The sequence below is a fragment of the Pezoporus occidentalis genome, unplaced genomic scaffold (assembly GCF_034315485.1).
Source record: "Pezoporus occidentalis ecotype Australia unplaced genomic scaffold, CSIRO_AGI_Poc_V1 ctg405, whole genome shotgun sequence".
NCBI lineage: Eukaryota > Metazoa > Chordata > Aves > Psittaciformes > Psittacidae > Pezoporus > Pezoporus occidentalis.
Genome location: NW_026915731.1, coordinates 117501 through 131778, shown reverse-complemented (window position 1 = coordinate 131778; position 14278 = coordinate 117501). Strand labels below are relative to the sequence as shown.

Below are 14278 nucleotides of genomic sequence, written 5' to 3'. Positions count from 1 at the left end.
GCTCCCCCATGCCCGCTCCGGTCCCGGCCGCAGCCCGTCCCCATCCCGTATCCCTGCGCTCACCGGGGCTCCATCACCCGGGGGTGGGAGGGGGGGTTTGTTGAGGGCCAACCCCGGGGATCCGGTGCCGGGATAAATCCCGGGGGAGCAGCGCCCGGAGGCCCTGGCACGGGGTTTGTTTTCCATTGGGAAACCCGGCTCCGGGCACGGGCAGAGAGCGCCGGGATCCCTGCCAGCGGCGCCCAACGCACCCAGCGGCACCCGACGGCACCCAGCGGCGCCCAATAGCACCCAATAGCACCCAGCGCCTTCCTCCTCCTCCTCCTCCTCCTCCCGGCCCCAGTGCCGCGGCCTCAGGAATTCCTCCGGCGTCACGGCTGCAGCGGGACAGCGGCCGCTTTGTCCTCCGGGAATGCCGAGGTTGGCTCCGTGTCGCTGCCGCCGCGTCCCGGGGCCATGGGAGGGGGGGTCCCATCGCTTGGGGGGGGGCTGCAGTGGGTGCAATGTGAGCAGCGGCGCTCCCCCAGGATGGGCGCTGCGGGGTGGGGGGGCCGTGATCCCATCGGGATACCCCGGGATGCCGGCGCCGGGATCCAGCTCCTGCGAGAGCTGCCGGTTGTTTTCCATGCCTGGCAGCGGCTCCATCAGCCGTGGGATATTCAGAATCCCATTGGATTTCTGCACCGCTCCGTGCCCCACATCCCCCCCCCCCCCCCCCCAGCAGGTCCATCCAGCCCTCGGGAATGTTGCTCCGTCACCGCGCAGCAGGGGCTTTGGGTGCTGACGGGGTGGTTTGGAGCACCCAATGGGGGGCCGGGGTGGCACCGGACACCCGGAACCTGCTGCTGATGGGGGGGCTGCACCCATCGAGCTGGGGCACCCATGGGTGCTAACGCACCCCGAGGAGGAGGAGGAGGTTTGGGGGGCAGAGGGGATGGCAAAGCCCCCCCCGGCATTGAGGGACCCCCGGAGGTTGGGTTCAGTCCCAAGCGCTGGCACGGGGGGGCCGGGGAGCGCTTCCTGACCTATTTTCCTTGCAGGAAGTGTGTCAGGAGCTGCGGGGCTCCGGCTGCATGCAGGGACAGGGGCAGCAGCTCCGGATTTGTCCCCGTTTTTGCTGGATTTGCCCATTTCTGGCCAGTTTTGCCCCGTTTCTGGTGGTGATGCCCCAGGAGGGGGCGCCGGGAGCTGCGGTTCGTGCTGCAGTCCAGGGACCGCTTCACCTTCCTGGGTTTTACTTCCAGGGGGAGAAGGGAAGCACGGGGAGGACCCTGGAGGAATGAGGAACCCTCTGTTTGCTGCCCTGTGACCTCCTCATGTTCCTGCTCCGCACCATCCTCATCACCTTCCTCCTGCTCCTGTTGGAGAAGGGGGAAAAGAGGGATGGGGGAGATGGATGGAGCAGCCTGAGGAGGATGTGGAGCTGCTGCGAGGGCTGGAGCAGCTCTGCCCTGGAGCCAGGCTGAGAGAGCTGGGCTGGGGCAGCCTGGAGAAGAGAAGGCTCCTGAAGGGGAGACCTGAGAGCAGCTCCAGTGCCTGAAGGGGCTGCAGGAAAGCTGGAGAGGGGCTTGGGACAAGGGGTAATGTCTTGGAAGGGGCTTGGAGCAAGCTGCTCTAGTGGCAGGCATCCCTGCCCGTGGCAGGGGGTTGGAACTGGATGAGCTTTGAGGTCCCTTCATCCCAAACCATTCCATGACTCTGTGGAGCACCCCATGAGCTGCCCATGGCCGGGACAGGGGATGGAGCTGCCTCATCTCCCAGGGTTCTCCCCCGCTGCCTTCCCTCCATGCGCACCCCACACTTCCACCCTCAGGCAATTCCCACCATGGCCCCACGGCTGGAGCAGGGTGTGGGAGCAGCAGAACAGCCCCAGCAGCCCGCAGCCCTGGGCCACCATCGTGACTGCTTAAACACGAAGCCCTTTGAGATTGGGATCCCTGGCAGCAGGAGCAGGCTCTGGAGGAGCATTCCCACCCTGGATCCTGACGGCTTTGCAGGACGTAACTTGCTCCCTGGGTGCTGCAGGGGGGTTGGATGCTATTTGCATTCGTGCCTTCACTGTGAGAACTTGAAAGTGAAACAGCTTCATCCTCCCAAGGCCAGCGCTGTGCGCCGCGGCGAGCAGGGGCTGCCTGGTTTCGGTGGGAGGCGTTTGGGTGCCATCCCGGGGCCCCGCTTCTGCTTTTGGGTGCTTTCTGTTTCACCGGGAGGGTGCGGAGCGGTGCTGGACGCGGCGGCGCCAGGCAGGTGGGTGCTGGGCTCCTGGGCCAGGCTGGGATTGGGATGGGTTGGGACGAAGGGACCCTAAAGCTCCTCCAGCTCCCACGGGCAGGGACCCCTTCCATAGAGCAGCTTGCTCCAAGCCCCTGTGTCCAACCTGGCCTTGAGCACTGCCAGGGATGGGGCAGCCACAGCTTCTCTGGGCACCCTGTGCCAGCGCCTCAGCACCCTCCCAGGGAAGAGCTTCTGCCTAAGAGCTCAGCTCAGTCTCCCCTGGGGCAGGTTCAAGCCATTCCCTTTGTCCTGGCCCTGCATCCCGTGCCCGAAGCCCCTCTCCCGCATCCTGCCGCCGCACTGGGGACACCGATCCCGGTGCCCGCTCCCCCTCCACAGCATCCCGGGGACCCCCTCCCCGTCCCCTCCTTCCTCTCTCACCTCAGCCCTGCCCCACGGCTCGGCCCCAGCTCCCTCCTGCTCCGCCGTGGCTGCGGTCGGTGCGGAGCCGGGCCCCCGGTTATTACAACACTGCCGCGGGCTCGCAGCCCCATTGCAGCCTTCCGGCAGCTCCCGTTGCCCCGGGCTTGGGGGGGCGTTGGGGAGGTCCTTGGGTGGGCACAGGTCCCCATCACCCCGAGCCCTTGGTCCTCTCCAACGGGTCTCTTCCATGAGCGAGCCCCGGGCTTTGGGAAAGGGGAATTCCGGGGGTGGGGATTGGAGCCATGGGGCGGTTGTGGAGCCCCTGGTGGGTTCCTGGGCTGGTTTCCCTCCATCAGCGCTGGGTTTCCTTGGAGGGATGAGCGGGGAAGGGCTCAGTTTGGCTGGATGGTGCCTGGGGACGGCGCTGCCCTGAGCCTGGGGGCCTCCAGAGCCACCCGCTGCTGCTCTGCCACTGGTGCCCCAACCGGCCCTGCCCAAAGCACCCGGTGCCGTGGCGCGGTGCTGGGTGCACGCTGGGTGCCAGGGCTGGTTCTTCACCCTGGTGGTGCCGGGCACAGCTCTGGCATGGGCCGGGGTCAGTGCTGAGGTGGCTGTGGAGGGCAGGACACGGCTGTTTTCCCGTTGGAATCCACCCTGCAAGGGGGGCCTGGGTGCAGGGTGTCCCTAAGGATGGGCACAGGGATGCTGAGCGCGTCCCCGGTGCCGTGGCGGTGCTCAGCAGCTCAGGGCGATGCTCAGCTGAGCTGAAGGCATCTGGGTGGGATTGGAGAGGATGGGGTGGATGTGAATCCCCCCAGCAAAGCCACAGCACCCCTGTGTGAGAGCTCAGCCCCTCGGTCCCACCCATGGGGACAATGGGGACCATCCCCATATCCTCCAAACCCAGCATGGGGACCCTGAGATGAGCATTGGGATGGGGGGCTCCAGCCCTATTTTCACCCCAAGGTGTGTTTTGGCCCCCTGAGATCCAGCCGTCCCTGCCCCTCGTCACACCACTCTTACAGCCCTTAAGGCTCTTACAGAACAACCCTGGCGGCATTCCCTAATCCAGGAATGTGGTGGATAAGCACAAGGGGATTTGAGAGCTGAAAGGTGCGGCTGGGGGGCCGGGCTGGGGTGACTCCCCCATTCCCATCAGCCAGCTGGGATAGGGCGTTTCTCCAGGTGGATTTTGCTCCTGGAATTTCCTCCTCTCTCGGGTAGAGGTTAAATGATAAACGATGGGAGCTGGGAACACGGCAGGATCCCGTTGGATCATTTCCAGGGGCGAAGAGCTTGGCACAGCCCTGGGGTCGCCATCACTGGAGGCAATGGGGATACTCCATGGCTCTTCCCGGGAGGGGACCCGTGTGGGACTCCATATCCATAGGACCCATGTGGGAGTCCGTATCCATAGGACCCATGTGGGAGTCCGTATCCATAGGACCCATGTGGGAGTCCATATCCATAGGACCCATGTGGGACCCCATACCCATAGGACCCGTGTGGGACTCCATATCCATAGGACACGTGTGGGACTCCGTATCCATAGGACCCGTGTGGGACTCCATATCCATAGGACACATATGGGACTCCATATCCACAGGACCCATGTGGGACTCCATATCCATAGGACACATGTGGGACTCCATATCCACCGGACCCATGTGGGACTCCATATCCATAGGACACATATGGGACTCCATATCCACCGGACCCATGTGGGACTCCATATCCACAGGACACATGTGGGACTCCATACCCATAGGACCCATGTGGGACTCCATATCCATAGGACACATATGGGACTCCATACCCATAGGACCCATGTGGGACTCCATATCCATAGGACCCATGTGGGACTCCATATCCATAGGACACATATGGGACTCCATATCCATAGGACCCATGTGGGACTCCATATCCACAGGACACATGTGGGACTCCATATCCATAGGACCCATGTGGGACTCCATATCCATAGGACCCATGTGGGAGTCCATATCCATAGGACCCATGTGGGACTCCACATCCATAGGACCCATGTGGGACTCCATACCCACAGGACCCATGTGGGACTCCACACCCATAGAACCCATGTGGGACTCCATATCCATAGGACCCATGTGGGACTCCATATCCACAGGACACATGTGGGACTCCATATCCATAGGACACATATGGGACTCCATATCCATAGGACCCATGTGGGACTCCATATCCATAGGACCCATGTGGGACTCCATATCCATAGGACCCATGTGGGACTCTATATCCATAGGACACATGTGGGACTCCATATCCATAGGACCCATGTGGGACTCCATATCCACAGGACACATGTGGGACTCCATATCCATAGGACCCATGTGGGACTCCATATCCATAGGACCCATGTGGGACTCCATATCCACAGGACACATGTGGGACTCCATACCCATAGGACCCATGTGGGACTCCATATCCATAGGACACATATGGGACTCCATACCCATAGGACCCATGTGGGACTCCATATCCATAGGACACATGTGGGACTCCATATCCATAGGACCCATGTGGGACTCCATATCCATAGGACACATGTGGGACTCCATATCCACAGGACCCATGTGGGACTCCATACCCATAGGACCCATGTGGGACTCCATACCCATAGGACCCATGTGGGACTCCATACCCATAGGACCCATGTGGGACTCCATATCCATAGGACCCATGTGGGACTCCATATCCACAGGACCCATGTGGGACTCCATATCCATAGGACCCATGTGGGACTCCATATCCATAGGACCCATGTGGGACTCCATATCCATAGGACACGTCTCCTGTAGGCAGTGGCCCAAGGGGTGACAGCGCTGGATGTCCTGTGACACTGATGTCACCGGTGCTGTCACTCCCCTGGTTTGATGATGCACGAGTCGGGTCTGGAGGTGGGAGGCGGAAAGGGCCGGAATGCGGCTGCATGGCTCCTATGGATATGGGTCCACCCTGGCTCTGTGCTGCTTCAAGGGACTTCTGGCTCCTCGTTGGGTCTGATGGGAGCGGTGGGGACGTGGGACTGCACTGGTGCCGCTCGGCTCAGGCTCCTTCCTTGGCACACGTGGGTTTCAGGCCAATCCCCTGGGATGAGCCCCGCTATCTCGGGCAGAGGATGCGCCATTGGCTGGGGCGACCGAAACCGCAAGTGAGGGAAGTGCCTGAGTCAGAGGCAGCGTGACCCGCATGGGCCGATGGCATGGGCAGCACCAGGAAATGCTTGGGGTCCTCTGGAGCAGCTCTGAAACAGCCAAAATCAGCGGCGTGATGGGGGCAGCGCCGGGCTGGGAGCTGGGGTCCAGCCTGGAGAGGAGAAGGCTCCTTAAGGGGAGACCTGAGAGCAGCTCCAGTGCCTGAAGGGGCTGCAGGGAAGCTGGAGAGGGGCTTGGGACAAGGGATGTAGGGCCAGGCCAAGGGACCTGCCAGAAGAGAGATTTAAGCTCCACTGAGGACCAGAGTGAGCTTGTGCTGCTCTACTGGAGCTTGGGAGGTACTTTGTGACCCATGGGTTTGATGGGGCTGGGGACAGCATCCCACTGCCACGGTGCCTCCACTCAGCATCCCATTGCCACGGTGCCTCCCCTCAGCATCCCACTGCCACGGTGCCTCCGCTCAGCATCCCATTGCCACGGTGCCTCAGCTCAGCATCCCAATGCCACGGTGCCTCCCCTCAGCATCCCATTGCCACGGTGCCTCCCCTCAGCATCCCAATGCCACGGTGCCTCCCCTCAGCATCCCAATGCCACGGTGCCTCCCCTCAGCATCCCATTGCCACGGTGCCTCCTCTCAGCATCCCACTGCCACGGTGCCTCCGCTCAGCATCCCAATGCCACGGTGCCTCCTCTCAGCATCCCATTGCCATGGTGCCTCCTCTCGGCATCCCACTGCCACGGTGCCTCCCCTCAGCATCCCACTGCCATGCAGAGGCTCTGAGGTGCATCTCCTGCACCCATCCATCTGTCCGTGTCTCTCTGCCCATCCTGGCTCACTCAGGCAGAGGCTGGGAGCAGGGAGAGCAGGAGCTGCCTCCCATCTGCAGCAGCTCTGCAGCTCCTGATGCATCATCTCCGTTCCCTATCGATTATCCCTTAATTACCCGAGCATCCTCCGGGACACCACGGTTCCCAGTGGATTCTGCTGGCTGCTTCTTGCCATGGGGTCTGGTTGGGGGGGGTTTGCAGCCACCCCACACCAGCCTGCCCATTGCATGTGCTGGGACACCCCATGGCTTTGGGGGGGTCTATGGTCACCCCACACCAACCCAGCCATTGCACATGGTGGGATGCTGAGACCCGGGAGCGCACTGTGACCTCATAGTGCTGGTGCTGGTGGTGCTTCTGGTGGTCTGTTGAGCCTCAGTGGGGACGACACCGACATTTAGACACCTCACCCAGGATCCTCCAGCATTCCCACACCCCTGCATCCCCCTCGGTCCCCTCCAAACCCAGGGGGTAACGTTAGCCCAGGGCCCGTGTTCCCTCAGCTCAGGACCGATCCTGACCCCTGCTGTCTCCATCCCTAGATCCTGATGCATCCTGAGCCTCGCCGCGCGCAGGGGATGCTCTGAGCACCGCGGGGGCTCTGCCGCCGGCCCCCACCATGGAAGAGGAGGGGTCCCTGCCCGTGGCCTCCTGGCTGGCCGCCCTGCACCTTGAGCAGTACGCGGGCTGCTTCCAGCGGAGGGAGCTGCTCACGGTGCGGGACTGCCGGGCGCTGACGGAGCAGAGCCTGACCCAGCTCGGGGTGCTCCTGCCCGGCCACCGCCGCCGCATCCTGCTGGGGCTGCAGAAAGCCTTTGCTGAAGGGACCCCCCCCGGGGCCCCCGCCCCGAAGCCTGTGCCCATGAAGAGGCACGTTTTCCGCATGAGCACCGCGGCGGCACCCGAGCATCCCCAGGAGCATCCCCGGGAGCATCCCCAGGAGCATCCCCGGGAGCATCCCCAGGAGCATCCCCGGGAGCATCCCCAGGAGCATCCCCGGGAGCATCCCCAGGAGCATCCCCGGGAGCATCCCCAGGAGCATCCCCAGGAGCATCCCCGGGAGCATCCCCAGGAGCATCCCCAGGAGCATCCCCGGGAGCATCCCCGGGAGCATCCCCAGGAGCATCCCCAGGAGCATCCCGAGCCCCGTTCCCTGCTGATGGAGCTGGACCAAGGCGCCAGCCTCACCCATCACCCCCCGCCCATCCCGCCCAGGGTCGGCTGCCGCCCCCCACTCAAGTTCTCGGCATCGCTAAAGGGGGGCAGCCCCGAGCCCCCTCCCAGCGCCCCCCCAGCACCCAGAGGGGCCTCCCCACCGCCCGGCACCACGAGGCCCCCGCTGAGACCCCCCCTGCCGCCGCTGCCGGCCAAGCGGCACCAGCTGGAAGCCAAGGGCCAGGCCCCGCAGGCCCCCCCGGAGCTGCCCCCCAGGGCCGCGTCCCACAGGAGGTAAAGGGGGTGCAGGGGGGCGGTGACACACGGGGGGTGTGGGGAGCCGTGGGGGGGCTGCTGTGGTGGTGCGGGGACCGTTGGGTGCGGGCATGGGGTTGGCCGGGGGGGAGGCACCCTCCCAAACCTCACCACATCCCCCTCGGGTACCCCCCAGCACATGTCCTGGGGTACCCCCATCACATATCCCTGGGGTACCACCAAACCCCAGCCATTATTCCAGGGGTACCTCCAGCTCCAGCACATGTCCCTGGGGTACCCCCAGCACATCCCGTTGGGGGTACCCACATCTCCCCCGATCCTAATACAACTTCTGGGGTACCCACACCCCCAGATCCCAACACATACCCCTGGGCTACCCCCAGCCACAACACACCTCCTTGGGTACCCCCCGCAGACCCCATCACATCCCGTGGGGTACCCCAAGCCCTAGCACATGTGGGGTACCCCCTGCGCATCCCTTTGGGGTACCTGCCAGCACATTTAGGGTACCCAAGCAGCAGTGGCTTCTCTTGCCCAGCAATGCCCTCTAGTGTCGCATTGTCCCTGTTTGTGTGCGGGGGTCACCCCAGGGACACCCCCCCTTTGCCCCATCCCCTCTTGGGAGACCCCAGCATGGGGTGGGGGTTCCTTTATCCCCCCCCATCCCCAGGTCCTGGCAGCGCTGAGGCCCGAGGAACTCGTTACACCCCATGCGGGCAGGCAGCGAACCGCAGCCGGGGGGGGGGAAGCTGATGTGGCCGGATGAGCTGAGGGCAGGTCGGGGCTCATCCTGCCTCGTGTGTCCCCCCCCGCCCGCTGCAGCATCCTCCAGCACCGAGGCTGCTGCTGCAGCAAAAGGAACCCCCCAAAATGCTGCCCCCACCTTGCACCCCAAAACCCTGCCCTGCGGAGCTGGGGGTGAGGGGGGGGGAGTGGGGTCTGATTATGGGGAGGGGAGAGGACCCTTTGGGTGCGAGCACCCTCCCTGTGTGAGGTGCGATGCGGTGTGAGGGACCCCCCAAGGACCCCCCCGGGATGTGCTGCTGGGGGGTGTGTGTCCCATAGCGGGGGGATGGCACCCATGGGTGGGCACACACCCATCCCCACGGCCCCCCGGCTCCGATCGCTCCCCAAAGCCCGTCCCCATCCCTTCTGCACCGAGGTGGTCCCCAAGCCCCCCCCCCCTTGGACCCGCTGCCGGCCCTGGCCTGGCCGGGAGCTCCGCGGTGCCACCAGTGCCACCAGTGCCACCAATGGCCACCAATGGCCACCAATGGCCACCGTTGGCCGCAGTGGCTCCCGTCCGGCTGGGGCCGCGGCCGGTGCAGGAAGTTTCGGTGGCGCAGGAAGTGCCGGGGGGTGACGAGAGCTCCGGTCCCTCCGCATCCCCGGACCGCGCCGCATCCGGGCCCCGGGGGCTCGCGCAGGTACCGGGTACCGCGGCCCCGCGGTGGGTGCGGGATGCACCGAGGGGACCGGGGGTTTGGGTTGGGGGGGGGTGCCCAGGGAGCAGCCCCGTTCGCTGCCCTTGCGTGGGACGGGAGCGGCTGCGGGAGCAGGTCCCTGGGTGCCGCCGTCCCCTCGGGCGCAGGCACCGGCACCGCGGGGCTGGGTCCTCCCTGCTCCATCGCGTGGCCTCGGCGCTGGGCGCTCGGCCACGGGGACGTGGCCCATGTGGGGGGGCACAGGGACGTGTCCTCGGTGGGTGCCACAGAGCTCCCCCCATGGAATGGGGTGAACAGGGGCAGAGAGCAGTGGGGTGATGGTTGCCAATGTTGGGGTGATGGTTGTTCGTGTTGGGGTGATGGTTGCCAGTGTTGGGGTGATGGTTGCCCCTGTTGGGGTGGTGGTTGCCCCTGTTGGGGTGATGGTTGTCCATGTTGGGGTGGTGGTTGCCCATGTTGGGGTGATGGTTGTCCGTGTTGGGGTGATGGTTGCCAATGTTGGGGTGATGGTTGTCCGTGTTGGGGTGATGGTTGCCCCTGTTGGAGGTGATGGTTGCCCCTGTTCGAGGTGATAGTTGCCCCTGTTGGAGGTGATGGTTGCCCCTGTTGGGGTGATGGTTGCCCCTGTTGGAGGTGATGGTTGCCCCTGTTGGGGTGATGGTTGTCTGTGTTGGGGTGATAGTTGCCCCTGTTGGGGTGATGGTTGTTCGTGTTGGGGTGATGGTTGCCCCTGTTCGAGGTGATGGTTGCCCGTGTTGGGGTGATGGTTGTTCGTGTTGGGGTGATGGTTGCCCCTGTTCGAGGTGATGGTTGCCCATGTTGGAGGTGATGGTTGCCCCTGTTGGGGTGATGGTTGTTCGTGTTGGGGTGATGGTTGCCCCTGTTCGAGGTGATGGTTGCCCATGTTGGAGGTGATGGTTGCCCCTGTTGGGGTGATGGTTGCCAATGTTGGGGTGATGGTTGCCAATGTTGGAGGTGATGGTTGCCCCTGTTGGGGTGATGGTTGTCTGTGTTGGGGTGATGGTTGCCCCTGTTGGGGTGATGGTTGTTCGTGTTGGGGTGATGGTTGCCCCTGTTCGAGGTGATGGTTGCCCGTTATGGGGTGATGGTTGCCCCTGTTCGAGGTGATGGTTGCCCATGTTGGAGGTGATGGTTGCCCCTGTTGGGGTGATGGTTGCCAATGTTGGGGTGATGGTTGCCCATGTTGGAGGTGATGGTTGCCCCTGTTGGGGTGATGGTTGCCCATGTTGGAGGTGACGGTTGCCTCTGTTGGAGAGATGCTTGCCCTTGTTGGGGTGATGCTTGCCCATGTTGGAGGTGATGGTTGCCCATATTGGAGGTGATGGTTGCCCCTGTTGGAGGTGATGGTTGCCCCTGTTGGAGGTGATGGTTGCCCATGTTGGGGTGATGCTTGCCCATATTGGAGGTGATGGTTGCCCTTGCTGGGATGATGCTTGCCCTTGTTGGGGTGATGCTTGCCCTTGTTGGGGTGATGCCCGTGTTGGAGGTGATGGTTGCCCCTGTTGGAGGTGATGGTTGCCCATGCTGGGGTGATGCTTGCCCTTGTTGGGGTGATGCTTGCCCCTGTTCGAGGTGATGGTGATGCTTGCCCTGCTGGGGTCGCAGTGCTGGGTACTCGTGTCCACACCTCAGTAATGGGGTGATGCTGCTATGGGTGCAGAGGAGCCCCCCCGGAAGGCGATGTCTTGATGGCAGAGGCACATCCCTGTGAGCCCCGGGTGCTGGGGTTTGGCTTTGGGGTGCAGGGGTGACGGAGCCCCCATGGGGGGGCCACGAGGACAGCACCAGTGTGGCCCTCAATGCGCAGACCCCATTGTGCTCTGTTGTCACCTCCTGTCCCTGGGTGCCACCAGCCGCTGCCTGGGCTGTGTGGCCGCTCCGTGCCCGCATTCCCAACCACCATTCCCTAATGGATGCGTGGCTGCGGCTGGTTCCCACAGCGATGGCTGCTGGGAAAGGAGGGCAGCGTGTCCCAGAGCAGCACCAGCGCTGCCCGTTCCCATCCTGCTCCCATGCACCAGCCCTGCCGCCCATGGGAGCCCAGGGACCAGCACAGGGGTGCTGGTGGCGGTGCTGGGCTGTGACGTGGCCGTGGGCGCCCTGGGGCCGGTGTGGGGCACAGCGGGGATGGGGATGGTGGCTTCAGCACCAGCGTGCCCAGGGCAGGGCTTGGGGCCGGATGCGCTTTGGGGTCCCTGCAACCCACCCCGTTCCATGGTGGTTCCATGGTGAGGGGCTCGCGGTGGGGCTCTGCCTCCCTCCTCAGCCCCCTCCCTGCTCAGTCGGGTCCCGCATCCTTTTATCTCCTCAGGAAGCTTCCTCTCCGCTTCCTGCCCTAAAACCAGCTCCATAAATCCCATGGCTTCTGTTCATGGTGGGGAAGCAGGAATTGAGTGGAGAGCGGGAGGCAGGAGCAGCCCGTGGGCACGAGGAGGGTCCCTGGGCTCCCTCTGGCCAAGGTCTGGGGTTCTCAACCCAGGAGAGCCCCAAGGCTCCATCTCCGAGGGTTGACCCCTGGCATCAAGCTCCCAGCTCCTTGATCCCATCTTCTTACCGGGATCCCTGCTTCCCAGCCCACTGTAGGGCCCTGGGTAGGCAGGGAGCCCCCCAGTTCCCCCCATCCTGCTTGGGGCACCCCAGATCCAGCTGGGGACGCAGCAGGAGAGCATCAAACCTGCTCCAGGATGTGGCCTTCAATGCCATAGTTGGCTTCTGGTGTCCTTGGGGGGCAGATGAGGCACCGGAGCCGCAGCCCTGGTGATGGGGAAGTGAGGCTGGGGGCAGGAAGCTATCCCCAGGCTGGAAAAGCACTGGGATAACCTGAGGGAGGTCGATGGGACCCAGTCCATGGGCTTGGATCTGCTGGCGCTTGGGGTACTGGATGCGGTGGGGTCTTCTCGCCCCATCTCGTGATGCGCCAGGGTTGGGAAGGGGAGGCTTGGGCTGCTCCAGGTTTGCTCCTCTCTCCATAGCACCCCTGCCAAGGAGGGGGTCCCCATCGCCGAGAGACCCCCTGGTGCCCCCCCGTGCCCCCCATCCCCACCGCTGCTCCTACCCCGCTCCAAGCCCCCGGCACCGCTGCCGCCGGAGCCGCCCCCCAAGGCCACCGTCCCCTTCGTGCCCCAGTTCGGTGAGTACAGGGGGATCCTCGGCCCTTCCCCTGGGCAGGGGCACAAGAGCAGGGCTGGTGCCAAAGTCCCGTCCCGGTGGTGCCGTGGCGGTTGTGCCATTGCCACCGGTGGGACTTTGCCCTTCCCAGCTCTTCTCCAGGCTCCGGATAAAGCCCCCATTGTTGCCCTGGAGCCGGGGTTTGCCAAGGGCAGGGGCACCATCCAGCGCTGGCGCAGCCCCGTGCAGGCTGGGACGGGCAGGGGGTGCAGGACCCCTGGCTCCATCCCAGCATCTTCCCTCTGCTCCTGCAGATGACTCGGACTACGAGGACTCGGCCTCGGAGGAGGAATTAAGTGGAGCCGTGAGGGAGATGGCCGAGAAGGTTGGTCCTGGAGTCATGGAATGGCTTGGGATGAAGGGAGCTTAAAGCCCCTCCAGCTCCAGCCCCTGCCACGGGCAGGGACCCCTTCCATAGAGCAGCTTGCTCCAAGCCCCTGTGTCCAACCTGGCCTTGAGCACTGCCAGGGATGGGGCAGCCACAGCTTCTCTGGGCACCCTGTGCCAGCGCCTCAGCACCCTCCCAGGGAAGAGCTTCATCCCCATGTCCCATCTAACTCTTCCCTCTGCCAGGCTGAAGCCAGTACTCCTCATCCCATCCCTCCATCCCCTGTCCCAAGCCCCTCTCCAGCTTCCCTGCAGCCCCTTCAGGCCCTGGAGCTGCTCTCAGCTCTCCCCTTCAGGAGCCTTCTCTTCTCCACGCGGTTCTGTGGTCCCAGCTCTCAGCCTGCCCCATCCCACGGGAGCAGGGTGCCCATTCCCGGGGGAGAAGCGCTGGTGCCGGGCTGCTTTGGAGGTGCTGGGGAGCACCCATGCAGTGTGCAGAGCGGGGTCCCTGCCCCGCCGAGCGCCCAGAGCATCCCTGCAGCTGCCTGCATCCCGCACGTGCTGCGTGCGGGTCCCCCTGCAGCACCGCACCGCAGCGGGGCCGGGGGCTGCTCAGCACCGCCCGGGCTGCCCTGGCCGCAGCAGAGGGCTTGGAGCATTGGGGGGCTCCCACGCGTGTCCCCGCAGGAGGAGGCCGAGCCCCGGGGACCGCGGTCCCTGCGCGCCAACAGCCTCTTCAGTGAGGATGAGCTCAGCGAGGAGCAGGGGGAGGCTGCGCTGCGCAGGTACGGCCTGGCTGGGACACGTGTGTGTGTGTGTGTGTGTGCAGGGTGGGACACGTGTGTGTGTGTGTGTGTGTGTGCAGGATAGGACATGTGTGTGTGTGTGTGTGTGTGTGCAGGATGGGACACGTGTGTGTGTGTGTGTGCAGGATGGGACACGTGTGTGTGTGTGTGTGTGTGTGTGTGTGTGTGTGTGCAGGATGGGACACGTGTGTGTGTGTGTGTGTGTGTGTGTGTGTGTGTGTGTGTGGATGTGTGTGTGTGTGTGTGTGTGTGTGTGTGCGTGTGCGTGCCTGTGTGTGTGTGTGTGTGTGTGTGTGTGTGCAGGATGGGACACGTGTGTGTGTGTGTGTGTGTGCAGGATGGGACGTGTGTGTGTGTGTGTGTGTGTGTGCAGGATGGGACACGTGTGTGTGTGTGTGTGTGTGTGTGTGCAGGATGGGAC

General features: G+C 64.0%; 1 protein-coding gene across 3 annotated transcripts in view; it reads left to right on the top strand.

The window, feature by feature from the left end:
- The first annotated feature begins 205 nt into the window (after window positions 1–205).
- Window positions 206–14278, top strand: part of ARAP1 (ArfGAP with RhoGAP domain, ankyrin repeat and PH domain 1) — a 49534-nt gene continuing 35461 nt past the window's right edge. For 2 of the 3 annotated variants that reach the window (XM_062633842.1, XM_062633841.1), the window contains exons 1-4: window positions 7721–8108; window positions 12529–12686; window positions 12979–13049; window positions 13739–13836. In XM_062633842.1, the coding sequence (XP_062489826.1) occupies window positions 7819–8108; window positions 12529–12686; window positions 12979–13049; window positions 13739–13836 (617 nt within the window). In that variant the 5' untranslated portion in view covers window positions 7721–7818. Of the gene's footprint in view, window positions 421–7201; window positions 7567–7720; window positions 8109–12528; window positions 12687–12978; window positions 13050–13738; window positions 13837–14278 lie in introns of those variants that run through there. The other variant, XM_062633843.1, reaches the window with a different exon arrangement.